The sequence below is a fragment of the Propithecus coquereli genome, unplaced genomic scaffold (assembly GCF_000956105.1).
Source record: "Propithecus coquereli isolate 6110/MARCELLA unplaced genomic scaffold, Pcoq_1.0 Scaffold335, whole genome shotgun sequence".
Classification (NCBI taxonomy): domain Eukaryota; kingdom Metazoa; phylum Chordata; class Mammalia; order Primates; family Indriidae; genus Propithecus; species Propithecus coquereli.
Genome location: NW_012149008.1, coordinates 2380400 through 2394541, shown reverse-complemented (window position 1 = coordinate 2394541; position 14142 = coordinate 2380400). Strand labels below are relative to the sequence as shown.

Genomic DNA, 14142 nt, shown 5'->3' with positions numbered 1-14142 from the left:
CACTGTGAATACAATGATCTATTTCATCATCAGAATAATCCCGCGAAGTAGATACCATTTCACGGATGAGGAAAAGAAGGCACAGAGTAGTCCAGCAACTCTCCCTAGACTCAGGGTGTAAGAGTTAGAGTTAGGATACAAACCCAGGAATATCTGATTCTAAAACTCCATCATCCCAATCACTTTCCAACCAAAGGTCATTGTCTCATTGAAAGTTGGAGTTGGAGATACCATAAAATAATATATCCAAACTTTCCACATAGTTCAGGGAAATTTTATACAAGATCCATGTCAGAAAGTCATCAGAAGTCTTTCTGGGCATATTTTCAATGATGTGAGATGACTGCTCAGAAGCTCTCAGCTCAGAGTTGTAAAAGCTGGGTCCCAGTACTGATTCTACCACAGACTAGTCAAGAATCTCCAACCAAGTCACTCAAACTATTTTTTTTTTTTTTTTGAGACAGAGTCTCACTCTTTTGCCCGGGCTAGAGTGAGTGCCGTGGCATCAGCCTAGCTCACAGCAACCTCGCACTCCTGGGCTCAAGCGATCCTCCTGCCTCAGCCTCCCGAGTAGCTGGGACTACAGGCATGCGCCACCATGCCCGGCTAATTTTTTCTATATAGTTTTAGTTGTCCAATTGATTTCTTTCTAATTTTAGTAGAGACGGGGTCTCGCTCTTGCTCAGGCTGGTTTCGAACTCGAGCTCAAACAATCCGCCGCCTCGGCCTCCCAGAGAGCTAGGATTACAGGCGTGAGCCACTGCGCCCGGCCTATTCAAACTATTTGATCCCTGGTTTCTCTTCTCATAAAATGAGACTCATAATGTGCCTCAGGAAGAAAGGAAAGAATGGACTTTGTAAACTGTAGTAATATAAGTTGTAGTTGGTTAAATGTTTTTTCATATGCCGAGCCAAAATTTCCCTCCTTGCAACTTAAACCTGTAGTTTTTAGTTCTGTCTTAAAAGATGGGACACATTCATCTGTTCCTAATGATAGGGCTCCTGCTGCACCACCAGGCACTGTGTGGGGTCCTGGGTATGTGGTAGAAAGCAGACACTTCCCTGCCTGTTTACATTCTCATCGACTTATGTGTCCATTAAAAAAAAACAAACCTAAAAATGATTTAAATAAATCTTCTCCATAAAAACTCTTCAAATATTAGAAAAATATCATGTAACTTAGTTCTTGTAACTAATGTACAGAACTTCTATCCTTTTCAGCTTTCTAACTTCTCCTTTTTGAGAGGCAGTGGAGGGTCATGGGTTAAGACCAATGTTCCCAAGGAAAATTACAAAAAAAAAACCTCTATGTGCCTCCATTTGCTCATCTGTAAAATGGGGATAAGGCCCTACATCAGAGAGTTCTTATGAGCACTGGATAAATTAGTGTCTATAGGTTTTAGAACAGTGCCTAGCACACAGTAAGTTTATCATTCTTAACGTATATTTTTAAGAGCCCGTGGCACTGGGGCGGGGGATGAGTCTCTGAGCTAGAAGGGTCACCAGGACACGTTTTCGGAGGCTGGAGAGCGGGCACCCCCCTTACCTCCTCTCGGGCTTTCCGATCGGCTTCCTCCTGCTTCCTCCTCTGCTCTTCCTCCTCCAGGACCTTCCTTCGCTCCTCCCGCTTTTTCTTCAGCTCCTCCAGCTCCAAGGCTGCCTCCTGCTGCTTCTGTTTGAGCTTCTCGAACTCCTCGCTCTCGGTCTCCCCGCGGCGGCGGCGAAGCTCCTCCAGCCGCTTGCCGGCCTCCACCTGGGGCGCGCCCTCCGCCTCCTTGGCGTCCCCGCCGGCCCTGCCTCCGGGGCGGCTGCGGTGGGGGGGGGGGCAATGGGAAGGAGTTGACAGCTTCTGCCCTGCAGCCTCCCCTGGGGGGAGGGGAGGGCCGTCTGCAGGCCCAGACCAAACCTCCACCGCCCTGGACACTGGTCCTCACACCAGCCCGAGAGGCAGGTTGGATCTGCCTGGAACCGCAAGTTCTGAATGGGAGCCCCTGCTCTGCCACTTGCCCTTGGTTTCCTGGGCTGTAAAATGGGGCAAATACGCACTGCGGGGCTGTGGGGGTGTGGGGGGACCTGTAAAATGATGCAGCTGCTACGGAAAACACTATGGAGATTCCCCCCAAAATTAAAAATAGAACTACCACGTGACCCAGCAATCCCACTTCCGGTGTACATCCAAAAGAATTGAAGACAGGGTCTGGAAGAGATCTCTCTGTACCCACGTTCCTAGCAGCACTAGTCGCAATAGCCAAGAGATGGAAGCAACCCAATGCCCATGATGGGATGAATAGGCAAAATGTGGTATATCCACGCAACGCAATGTTATTCTGCCTCAAAAAGGAAGGAAAATCCTGTTACATGCTACAACGTGGATGAAGCTTGCAGATACTGTGCTACGTGAAATAAGCCAGACACAAAAAAGCAAATACTCTACGATTCCACTTCCATGAGGGATCTAAAGCAGTCAAATACATAGAGACAGAAAGTAGAATGGTAGTTCGGGAGGGGGGGCAAGGAGGCGGAGAAGAAAATAAGTTGTTGCTCAATGGATGTAGAATTTCAGTTCTGCAGGATGAAAAGCGTTTTGGAGATCTGTTGCACAGCCGTGTGAATTTATCAAATACTTCACACTGCTGAACTGTACATTTAAAAATGGTTAAGATGGTAAATTTTATGTTATGTGTTTTTTATCACGATTTTAAAAAGAACCATGATACATGCCGTAACATGGAAAAAATGGGCAAATACTATTTACTCTATTTACCCAAGGGGGTCATATAGGATTATATATTATATCAATGTTAAGTTATGTATCATCTATAGTATAAATATTAGTTGTTATTAGAAAGGAAGGTATGTAGTCCAAAACATTATTGTTAGAATGAGTTCTAAAATCTAAGAGTGGTCCTATTGGTCCTCTCCCATAAGTTACTGGTGAGCTTGGATCTGCCTGCAGTCATGGAACAGGAGGGAAGCCAGAAAGGCTCAGGCACTGGGAATGGGAAACGGTGGCCGAACTAGAGGTAGGCACTGAAATAAATCCATGTCTATCCACAATGTTGCCTTCAGCTTGACTCTAGCAGCCGATCTCTGGGGTAGATGAAATTACCCGTTGCCTCTTGATTAAGAGCTAAATACAGTAATGTATGTCTATTTTTACAGAGCTGCTTCAGGAAAGTTCTGAATGGCTATGCACTAACCTATAGCTTCGATTTGTGTATTTTTAACCCACCACAACTGGAATACTGCTTATAAGGACTTAAAATTACTAAGTTAGCTTGAAATGATGTGATTAGGGTTGTTACTTAGATGTCATTCTTTATGCTTTCTTAACCCTTTTCATATTCATTATTTTCATTTAACAGTCACAATAACTTGGAAGTTGACATCTATTATCCCATCTTATGATAAGGGAACCATAGGCGAGAAAAAATTATTACCCAGACTTTTGATAGCTAGAAAGTGGTTGACCCATGACCAGATTCTAATGCTTCTCTACCAAGTGTACTCTTCTTGTCATTACAAAGGAAAAATTTCGTAACATTTTGTAATGAATATTTTGTAAATAAAGGTACATTTAGCTACAATTTCCAATTTTCCCTACATAGGGTGACTTTTGGGATACCCTGTACTATGATTATACCTGAAATTAAATATGATTTGTTATAAAATAATGAATCAATTGAAATACAATATGTCAGCCTACCTCCCTATGGCTCACCTCAAACCTTGATGACAGAGAGTCTGTGAAAAAATATTTCCTACCTCTAGTTTTCTAGAATTTCTACAGTCTAGGTCTAGCTACCTTCCTGCTGGAGTGGAAGCAAAGCTTCATCAGATAGCAGAGCTTATAAAACAGGAAGAAATGGGTAAGTTTTACATAAGTAGGAACTAAAATTGAAATGATGTTGAATTAACTTTTGTGATTAAGGAGGGCCCACAGGGATTTTATTGCAGAATCTGGAAAATGTTCTGACTCAAGACAGAATGCTATCCTGAGTCCTTATGTTAAAAATTTATACCAGAACTGGTATTCTTATTATTTTACACAAATCATATAAAAAGATGGCAAGATTTCATTAGCACCTACTGACCCCTTAAGATCCTTTAATAAATTTGCCATCTAATAGAGTTAGAACATTGATAATTTCAAAACATGTTGTTACTCAAAATAGAACTTCAGTAGAACACTACGTTTTTCACTAAAGCAGAATTCATGTGAGTTGGATTCTCCTGGGACTTTAGAAGAATTTAATGGTGTGCTCAAAGGGCCTTGTTATAAGTAGTCTTTAAGAGTATATAGTTTGTTGTTATTTATTAATAAATACTATCAAGTAAGTATTTATGTGATAGTATTTATGAGGTCATTCTTTACTAGATCTGAACATAGGTAGCCCATTCCTGGCACTATTGTGTATGGAACAAATGAATTATCACTCTCTAATATCATTTGTTCCATCTAAAGAATGGCACAGTATTTCTAGCTATGGAGCAAGAGGAATAAAAAGAATGGGTTCAAGATATACATCATACAATATTGACTTTATAGTGTACATATCATGCTTTTTAAACGCTGAAGAATTTCTGAATATACTGTTTCTTCCAGGACAATGTTTTTCATGCTATAGGTGAGAAAATCAATTTAGTGGATTGTAATCAGCATTTAAAAAAATGAAATAGAAACATCAGAGTGCATTGTACAGAGCAAAAAGAAGTACCATTTCTTGACCCACTGGTTTTAGTTATTAATATATATGTAGATATGTACAGGGTCATGATGTAAAATTTATTTTTTACTAAGGACTGAGGTTAAAAAGTTTTCAAATACTGTTCCAGGCTCTTGACAGTTAAAGATGAATTCTTTTATTTTGAACTCAACGTTGAGAGTTCCTTTAAACTTCATGTTTCTTTTTCAGGGTATTAAAAGTTCACAGGCCTGTGACTCCTCTCTCAGTTAATTTAAGGTCTTTCTGTTCAAAAACAAATTTGCTCTTTGTGTTCATCCTAATGTACAGGAGCTGGAATGGCAAAACACATGCCCACGGAACACATCTCTAGATTCCACTAGGTGTCGCTTGGTCTTCATTTTGGACAATCAAAATGCCTGTCCTTAGGGATTGGTTAAATAAGTCATAATATTCAGTTATAATATTCAGCGGAATAATCTAACACAATTAATTGTAGGCTTATATTTATTGGTATAGAAATCTATCTGTGATATATTGTTATGCATGGTACAAGAATCAATTAAAAATATATATTTATAATTATAGCCACATATATATATATAATATATATGTGTGTGTCTATCTTGAATATTATATATATACATATCTGGAAAAAATGTTACCTGTAATTATCTTTGGGTGGTGGGTGCTTATTTTTATCCTATTTTCTGAGTGTTTTAGAATGAGCACATTTTTTTCTATAATCAGAAAAAAACTTTTTAATTCCCACCTTAAAAAAAAAACCCCTCATTTTGTACTTTCCATAACACCCTTGATATAATCTGCTATCTCCACAACTTTCTCATCAAATTGAGCTTTTTATGTCATGTTTTAGAGAAAACAATCTAGTTACAAGAAAACAGGAATATCAGAGGGGACAGTAATTAAATCAAACATCAAAAGCTATGCTCAAAACAGGAGCAAGAGTTTTATCCACATCGCCTCTGCCTATATTTGCAGGCATGCCCTCAGCATTAGGGGCCACTTCCTATGGAAATTTCTTCCATAACGTTCTCTCCCCTATCCTTGGCTTCTTTAGGTTTAAGTCAAGATGAACATCAGGCCTTTGACCATTAAGAACAAAGCTTGTTTACAGTTAAGCTAGTAGGTGCTATATCTAAATAGAGGCTCATACTTTCTTCCTTTCTCATTTTATAAGTACATGGAGGAAAACCATGCTTCTCTGTTTCTATCAGCATTAACTTCTAATTGAAACTAACATTCACATATGTTGGTGGCTAAACAAAAATGAATACTATGGAGGCAGCTTGTTCTTGGTTTTGTTTTTCTGCCCAAAAATGGAAGAATTAAGGCTAGAGTCACATGCGTGGGTTTTCATTGCTCAAGTTGTTGCCATCTCTTGGGACTCTTCTTCTCTTTCAATTCCCAGCTCTTTGGGTTTCTACACAATAGGCATGTTACTTATTAATTTGAGCTTTGACTGAGGTTTGTTGGCAGGTTCGCTAATTGTTAACCAAACTTTTTACTACTGACAGATTTTTTAAACATTATTTCTCTTAACAGAAATAAAGCTTATACCTAGAAAACATAGTTTAAGCTATCAATAAAAAATAGTAATCTTAGGTAATATTCATTGAACATTTTTCATGAACCTGACACTATTCCAGGGCTTTAAAATATTAAACTACAGGCACTTCAGCAAGCTTTGGACTCAGCTTATCAACCTAAATCAACTTACTTTGTAGATTTTCTATGAATTTCCAATAAACTCTTAATTTTCACACCTACTCTCTTACCAATCCCAAGTAATATCTATAGATTCTACCTTTCTTACTCCTTCACAGTTGCATTTAGACCTTTTAGGCACACTTTTTCTTCTGTGTACTTTAGGCTTTCCTTTGGATAAATATGACTAGGTTTCTGTTCAAAGTTTTGTATAGAAAAGTTGTTTTGGGGCAACTATATTTATCCATCTTAGCCTTTTAGATGAGCCTGGAATGTCCATTCCTACTAGCTCCACTTGCTTCTACATGTTACAAAGGCTTTGGTGTAAGGACCATGCCAAACTTCTACATCATACCTGCCTGGGGACTTTCTTATTTGCAGTGTTCAGAAAAACAGGATCTACAGGCAAGGCTTCTGTCCAAAGAACAACCCCATGGAAATCCACATTGCAGAAACCCAGGACTCTCTTCCAGCACATCTGACACAGGAGCCAGTGACATGACAGAAGTTGAGATTTGGCACCAGTGGTTGGAAGGAGTGTTTGCGGGGATGGGGCACAGAGAATCATATAGTTCCATGGAAGGCTTCTGCGCCTTAAATTCTTCTACAGAACTGGTGCAGAGCTCTCAGTATCCATTTGTATCTAGAAATGAGAATTTGCCTGTATAACCTGGTCTAGTCTATCCTACAGCCAATTGCCAGGATTTTCCATAGGTGTGGAGGGGGAAGCTGATGATATACAAGAGGGTTTTTTCCAAACTGTATGGAAGGGAGCTGTAGTTCCATGCCCTCTCCTCCCCTCTTAGAGATTCCCAGTAAAAATTAACATTAAGGGCTCTCAAAGTCTAGTGGTAAAGAGATCTGATCAACTTAGTTTAACGCAATGTCTCCCAAGTATTTGGCACAGAACAATCTTAGCTTTATGCAACATTTATTTACAACCTTCAGAAGATGCATTCTTGAAAATGCTACTGAGAAGGGTCTCCTATGAAGGTGATCAGACCATATATAAAGAATGAATCAATGATACTAACCCCAGTCATAATGTTTTCTAATAAACTGATCTCACATGAGCATATTAGGTCAGTGAATAAAAACATGGACACCAAGAATGATCTATCTGCCTCTTGGGATAATGGGAAAAGCAGATTAAGCCCTGTCTAAGCTGTGACTGCTGGTCTTCTGTTAGTGATATGAGTGCCGGACCTGCTGACTGAGTATCTCTAAGACAATGGCTAATGATCTCACAACAAAAGCATGTTGCCTGTTTAGCACATTTCTGTCTGGAGGCACAGGATAGGGAGACTGATTTTTTTTTCCCCCCACATGTGAACACAGTCACTGTTAACTAGTCACTACTTCTTACCTGAAAGTGTTCTCAGCATGTTTAAGTTTGTGGGTCATGAATTCCCCATTCTGTGACTTCACTTCTGTAAATCCTTTCTTTCGATCCATGAAGCTCTTAATTTCTTCTTTGGGTTCTTTGTCCTTTTTAATCTTCTCATCTTTGATCTAACCAACAGTACATATCAGGAAGAAACATAACGATAAAACTCTTATTAGATTTTGGCTGGTATCACCAAGTAAGACCCAAAATTGTTAGGAAGGCAGAAAACAAACCACCCAGTGTGATAGATCGGGTGTCAGAGAAAATTCTTACAGCATGAGCTATGGTCCTTTAGCTTGTGAATAAAGACCTTGACCACAATTTTAGGAAGGCAAGATCATCCCTGATCTCACTGGGGTTTTTATTTTTTTAGAGCAGTAGGAATGTTACGGTTTGGAAACTATTGAGTTCTGGGAACTTCACATAAGCTGTTTGCAGTTCCCACTGGGAAGAGTAATTACTACTAGAGTGGCTTTGAAGTTAGAGTGGCCAGGTTGCTTGGACTGTCTCTTGGATGGAGAGAGAATCTTTGAGAAGGACACAAATGAGGAGGACAGAAGAGGAAACCTACTAGGTTAGCTAAATCCGCCCAGCCAATTCTGGTGAAGACCACCCTTGTATTTTAATCGAATGAGAAATTAGTGCCCAAGGGTGGACACATAATAATCCGACCTTTAAGGGGAGGATGCAAGATATGTGGGATCTGTGGGGCCATGTTTGCAGTCATCTAAACATTAAAGTTAGAATGGAATAGGAAATATTCCAGAGTTTATCTTGACTTCCATTGCCAGTGAAACTTTAGTTCTCTGGAAGTGGTTTTGTGATTGTTATGGGAGACAGAGGAAGATGACACGTGAGGGCAGGTGGTAGCCTTAATATTTTATGGGTTTTGTGTTACAAGTTTCTCACGGTTAATGAGACAGGTTTTTCCAAAGTAAACTGAATTTATATAGCTTTTTGAAGGAGAGGGTGGGAAAGGAGTTCAAATTACTTCACCTATATCATCTCGCCCATTCTTAAAAGATGAGTGTGAAAACAGGTGAGGTTCATTATTGTTGTTTTCTTTTTTTTTTGAGACAGAGTCTCACTCTTTTGCCTGGGCTAGAGTGCCGTGGTGTCAGCTTAGCTCACAGCAACCTCAAACTCCTGGGCTCAGGCGATCCTTCTGCCTCAGCCTCCCGAGTAGCTGGGACTACAGGCATGCGCTGCCATGCCCGGCTAATTTTTCCTATATATTTTTAGTTGTCCAATTGATTTCTTTCTATTTTTAGTAGAGACAGGGTCTTGCTCTTGCTCAGGCTCCTTTCGAACTCCTGAGCTCAAACAATCCTCCCGCCTTGGCCTCCCAGAGTGCTAGGATTACAGGTATGAGCCACCGCACCCGGGCATTATTGTTGTTTTAAAGACAAACAGTTACAAAGCACTATTGCTCTAAAGAAACCTGCAGAGGAAGGGGAGGCCATAAGAACTTAGGGCTTAGGTAGTGTGGCCTAGAATGTTCTCCCTTGGCCAGATCACTCACTTCTTTCCACCTATTCTTCAAATACTCTCTGAACTCCTAAAGCGCATGTTTAACAAAGCAGAGTCCATTGTTTTTGCTCTTTTCTGATGAGCCTTCAACAGTCCTTTGACTGTCTTCTTTGGGTGTTATTTGATCACGTTACTACGGATGAAGTATTCACTACTATGTTGCCCTAATTAAGATTTTAATCTTTCTTCAGGAGGTATATACCTAGGATGTCCCTCGGACATGCTGAAGAGGGGAATTGTGTTTTGCATTCCCTCCAAGACCTCTGTCTGCAAGTCAGGAAACCTGACTTTTGGTTCTAGTGCTGTCAACAAACCAGCTGTGTTACGTGAACAAGTCACCTAATTTCTCTGGGATGCTGGTCTCATGAGTGTAAAAGGACAGGATTGGACTAGAGGCTCCCTTCCTACTCTTTCATCCTGTCATTTCCCTCTTGGCTCCTGGTTGGTCGTGAGGGCCTACAGCAAAGAGAAGGAAGCTCATGGCCTGTACCGCAGCTTGACGGTGGTTCCTTGGTGGCCACTCAAGAATAAAGCAGTATTCATTGGACAGGCAGGAGGAGGCAGAGTATATTCTCGTTTTTGCCACCACTATTAGATTTAGCCCCAGAAACCATGGACTCAAGTTTATATTTTGGTTAAGAAGCATCTGGGGATACATATTTGGAGGTGAGGGGGGTCCCATTTCAAGGGTACCCATGAAACAAATTCTGAGTCAAATCTCATGATTTGTGGAACACTGTGTAGAGAAGTTCCCTTTAATTCATTTCTCTTATTTTGGAGCCAGAAATATTTCCATGCTTCCAAAATGTATTATCTGGTTTACTGGCCAAAAAAGTCTTTAAAATAGATTTGAAAAACAATACATGTCTAACAGAAGAAAAATCCCCCCCCCCCCCTTTTTTCAAGCTCTGTCTTTATTGGCAAATGTTATAGTGGATGGTAGGCTTATATTCCTGTTGGAAAACTTTCTTAGAAACATTCTCCATGTAATAATGATAATTTGAGTTTGACTGAAAACTATTTTCTCCTTCTGGGAAATAAATACAGTTAATTCCATAGAGCCTCTAAATTTTATTTTTGGATTCTGTGGCAGATTCGACCCAAATCCATGGGATTCTGTGCTCCTTGGTAAAGGCATTAGACCTTCCAGGTCAGAATGTTACCATGAAGAAAATCTGTGCAGAAGTAATAATAGGTAACCAAGTATATTGAAAGAGTTTATGTGCTTCATATACGGATAACATTAGCATACTCTTAAGAAAGGCTCTGACCAAATACAATCGCTTGGATTTTAGAACTCTGGATATGTGGAATATCCAATGGAATAACACATGAGTGTGTGTGGGGGGGTGGGACTTCAAGTGACATGTCCTTGTGCCAGAGAAATACTCAAAAAGTTAAGCGAGCAAGTCAAAAAGGATTGAGATGTGAGTCTGGACTGTATTGCATTATTTGATTCCAGAATAGTAATAAGAACTGGGTGCAAGCTACAGTTTTTCCAGACTAGGTTTAATAGGCTTTTGTTAGTTTCGGAAGCCCCAAATCCTTTTTTGGGTCCAATTTACAGCACACGGATGTTTTCTGGATTCCTTGCTACTGCAAGTCTGGTCCATGGACCACAGAGACCTCACTGAATCAGATGCTGCATTTAACAAGATTCCCAGGTGATTAGCAGGCATGCTAACATTTGGGAAGTGTTGGCCTGGAGACATGAACATCACTTTTAATATCATACGAGCAGCTCTGTTAGAAACTTCATTTTTCTGTTAGAGGTGGGGGGAAAAAATAGCTCCCGGGAACTAAAAAGAGGCTTTTTATAATTGGAGAGGAGCAAAAGAAAGCTAAATCAAGTTTCAAGGTTGGTGATCCTCTGCGACCCATCGCCACAAACAGAGTTAAACTGCAGTGGAGAAACACAGGTTGTATATTTTTGCTTGTTTGTTTGTTTGCAGACCTTGGAGTGATATCTGGAAATGTTTTCTTTAAGAAGGCTCATGTGATGTTTGTGTTTAGCTGTGGTTCACCTACTCTGCCCACGTTGCATAGGTCCTTGAAAGGAAAGGTTGTAGTTTGCTTTTTGGTTTTTACTTTTTTCTGAACAAAAAGGAATAAAAAACCAACAGGTTGTCTAAAATGGTTGAATCATGTAAACACGATTTAAAGCTATCTACATAAAGTAACAACACAACTAGCTGGAAAGGGGAAAACCTAGTTGTTCAACCAGTAGTTTATGTACACAATGTTAAAAGGGGAATACAGTGTTTTTTTGTTGTTGTTGTTTGTTTGTTTTTTTTTAAGCTTGGGTTGAGGAGCTTATCTGGCCTGTGTAAAAAAAAGGTCAAAAGTTTTGGGAGACTGGAATGTGCTGTGGGGCACACTGGGAAAGGCCTCGAATCGTTCCCAGGAGTGTCTGATGGTACCATGGACACTGTTGACCCGGGGCCTCCTCTGAGAAGAGGCCGAAGGATGATCCGGGTGAGCATGGGTGAGTATGGTGTCTAGCTCTCAGACACCACGCGCAGGCGTACAATGCTTTGGTCACTAAAAACAAATTCGATCTTAGTGAGGTGAATAAAATTTTAAATATAGACCCCAAGCAGTGTTTTCTAGAGCCTCCCTTCCCCCACATATTTAATCTCGGAGTCATCATTTCATGCCCACTTCCTTCTGTAGTCAAATATATTCACCCTGAAACACTAGCTTTCTAGAGGAACCCATGTGTGACATTTCTGTCTGAATTTAGCTCTGAGGTGACTTCCATTTTTTTTTGGTAGATGACTTTGTAAGGCGTTCTTCTGTCCCCAAATGAAAACAGTATTTCCCAACATGTTTAACTGTGTTCTTAGCTACCTCGTGAGAGCTAAATTCAGTTTCCCAGTTCTTAGCATTTACATTTCTCCTTCCTTTAGATGGCCAGTGCTCACATGCAATTCTCACTCCCAAACCACCACAAGTTCTATTAGAAACAGAGAGGAACATGAATATTAACATAAATATCATATATAACATGAACTAAAGGTTCTTATTTTTCACATGGATTTTATGAAAAATATTTAAGAAAATAACCCACCCCCTATTTAATCTGGTCATCTGTTTTCTAAATACGGATTTTTCTGTTTAAAATTTTGAGTTTTCTTAATAGATGCCATAATAGGCAGAGAAATGTAGCAAGAGTCCATTTGGGTTGGCACTCAATGGCTACACTTCACTGGTCCCGTAGGCAAAGTAATTCAATTCTCCCTATCTCCGATAATTCAGTTTTACCATGTTCGAGTACTGTGAACTTATTAGATATAATCTCAATTTTTAGGATTATTTGGAGCTAATATAAGCATGATGGTTAAAATGAGGTCAGGTATTCTGATGTGACATTCTGACTACATCAGAGCACCATGACATTCCGCCGGCAGCAGCCTTTGGTCCACTGCCTCGTTCATTTACCCACAGTCAAACACCCTGGCACCGTGTGTGCCTCAGAAATGCAATGCAGAACATTTGGCCAAACTTTTCTTTCGGAAACCAAATACCATCTTCCGTTCACCAAATTTCCTACTGAGATGTGCGGGGGTGTTTTTCCTTTGAAAAGTTAAAGTATTAATCAAGGCCAGTTGGAAATATTTCATAATTGAAGTGAAAGTAGGATGGCTCAAGGGAAAATATTAGCACTCAGAAGAGTAGAAAGCAGGATAGATTGATTCCAGAATGCTTTCCAAGCCTTTTTGACTGTGACCCACAGTAAGAGAGACAATTTATATGACAATGCAATACTTACTCCCTACAATGTTCTTTGATACTTTCTATTCCATTTCACTTTTTTAAAATGCCAATTGACACATTGAACTAATTTTGAGACACTCTAAGCTGATCTCACCGTTCAATGAATCACGAGTTGTGGCTTGAAAAACACTGGATTCGAGGTTATAATTTTAAGATTGTCAGATCTAAGATGCTATGAACACTGCTCTCTGTTACTTTATGATCAGAACACTTCTCAATAATATTTACCTCTTGTTTTTTGAAGGCGGGCTTGTCTTCTTGGGACTTGTCTCTTTTAGCTTGTACTTTAGCTCCCTTTTCTTCTTCCTTTTTATTTTCAAGAATGGTAAAGTCACTCGTGTAAAAGCAGCCCTTTCTAGCTTACAAGAGTGAGAGGTGCTCAGATCACTTTGCATGTGCCGCAGGATGGCTTCTCTTCCGCTGTCTGAGTGCTCACGTTTCCTGCTTGGTGCCTGTGGTTCTAAATAGCAATGTGGGCTATTTTCTTCCCACATTTTCTCATGTGCCTGCCATTGTGCACTCTGAAATCTAGCATGACGTGGCACTGCTTGTGTGTGTTTACAAACCTCACGTGTGGTTTGGTGCACTTTGTTCATGATCTTCTCAAATATAGCTGTGTTCATGAGCCCCTTGCACAGAAGCAGGAGTGAACAACAACTTCAGTGCAATGTGGACTTAGTGATAGAGTTTGTTCTGGAAAGGTGAATATGCAAGCATCTCTTTTTTCCTTTTTTTTTTTTTTTTGAGTGGTGGTGATGGTGGTAATGGTTAGGTATAGTGCTTTAAATGCAGTCTTGCAGACAGAAAAAAATCTTTTGTACCTTACAAACAACACCCCCCCCACTATTTCCACCCTTCCTTGGACTACATGAATTTGTGTCACCCAGATGGAAAAAGTAGCAAAATGTATGCTCTTAATTATCAGTCAGTTATAAATCGATACTATCCCAGATGAATGGCTTTCTGCAAGTCTACATTAAGCTCAGGTCTACATGATGGCAAATCAGGGTTTTGACATTTTTATTTATTTATTTT

General features: G+C 40.0%; 1 protein-coding gene across 8 annotated transcripts in view; it reads right to left on the bottom strand.

Annotated features, from left to right (window-relative positions):
- The window catches only part of CALD1 (caldesmon 1), a 170475-nt gene that overhangs the window by 14118 nt on the left and 142215 nt on the right, over positions 1-14142 (bottom strand). For 5 of the 8 annotated variants that reach the window (XM_012650612.1, XM_012650611.1, XM_012650613.1 and 2 more), the window contains 2 exons: positions 7780-7925; positions 1547-1808 (listed from right to left, as the gene is read on the bottom strand). In XM_012650612.1, the coding sequence (XP_012506066.1) occupies positions 1547-1808; positions 7780-7925 (408 nt within the window). Of the gene's footprint in view, positions 1-1546; positions 1809-7779; positions 7926-13335; positions 13414-14142 lie in introns of all 8 variants that reach the window. The other 3 variants (XM_012650610.1, XM_012650609.1, XM_012650616.1) reach the window with 1 other exon arrangement.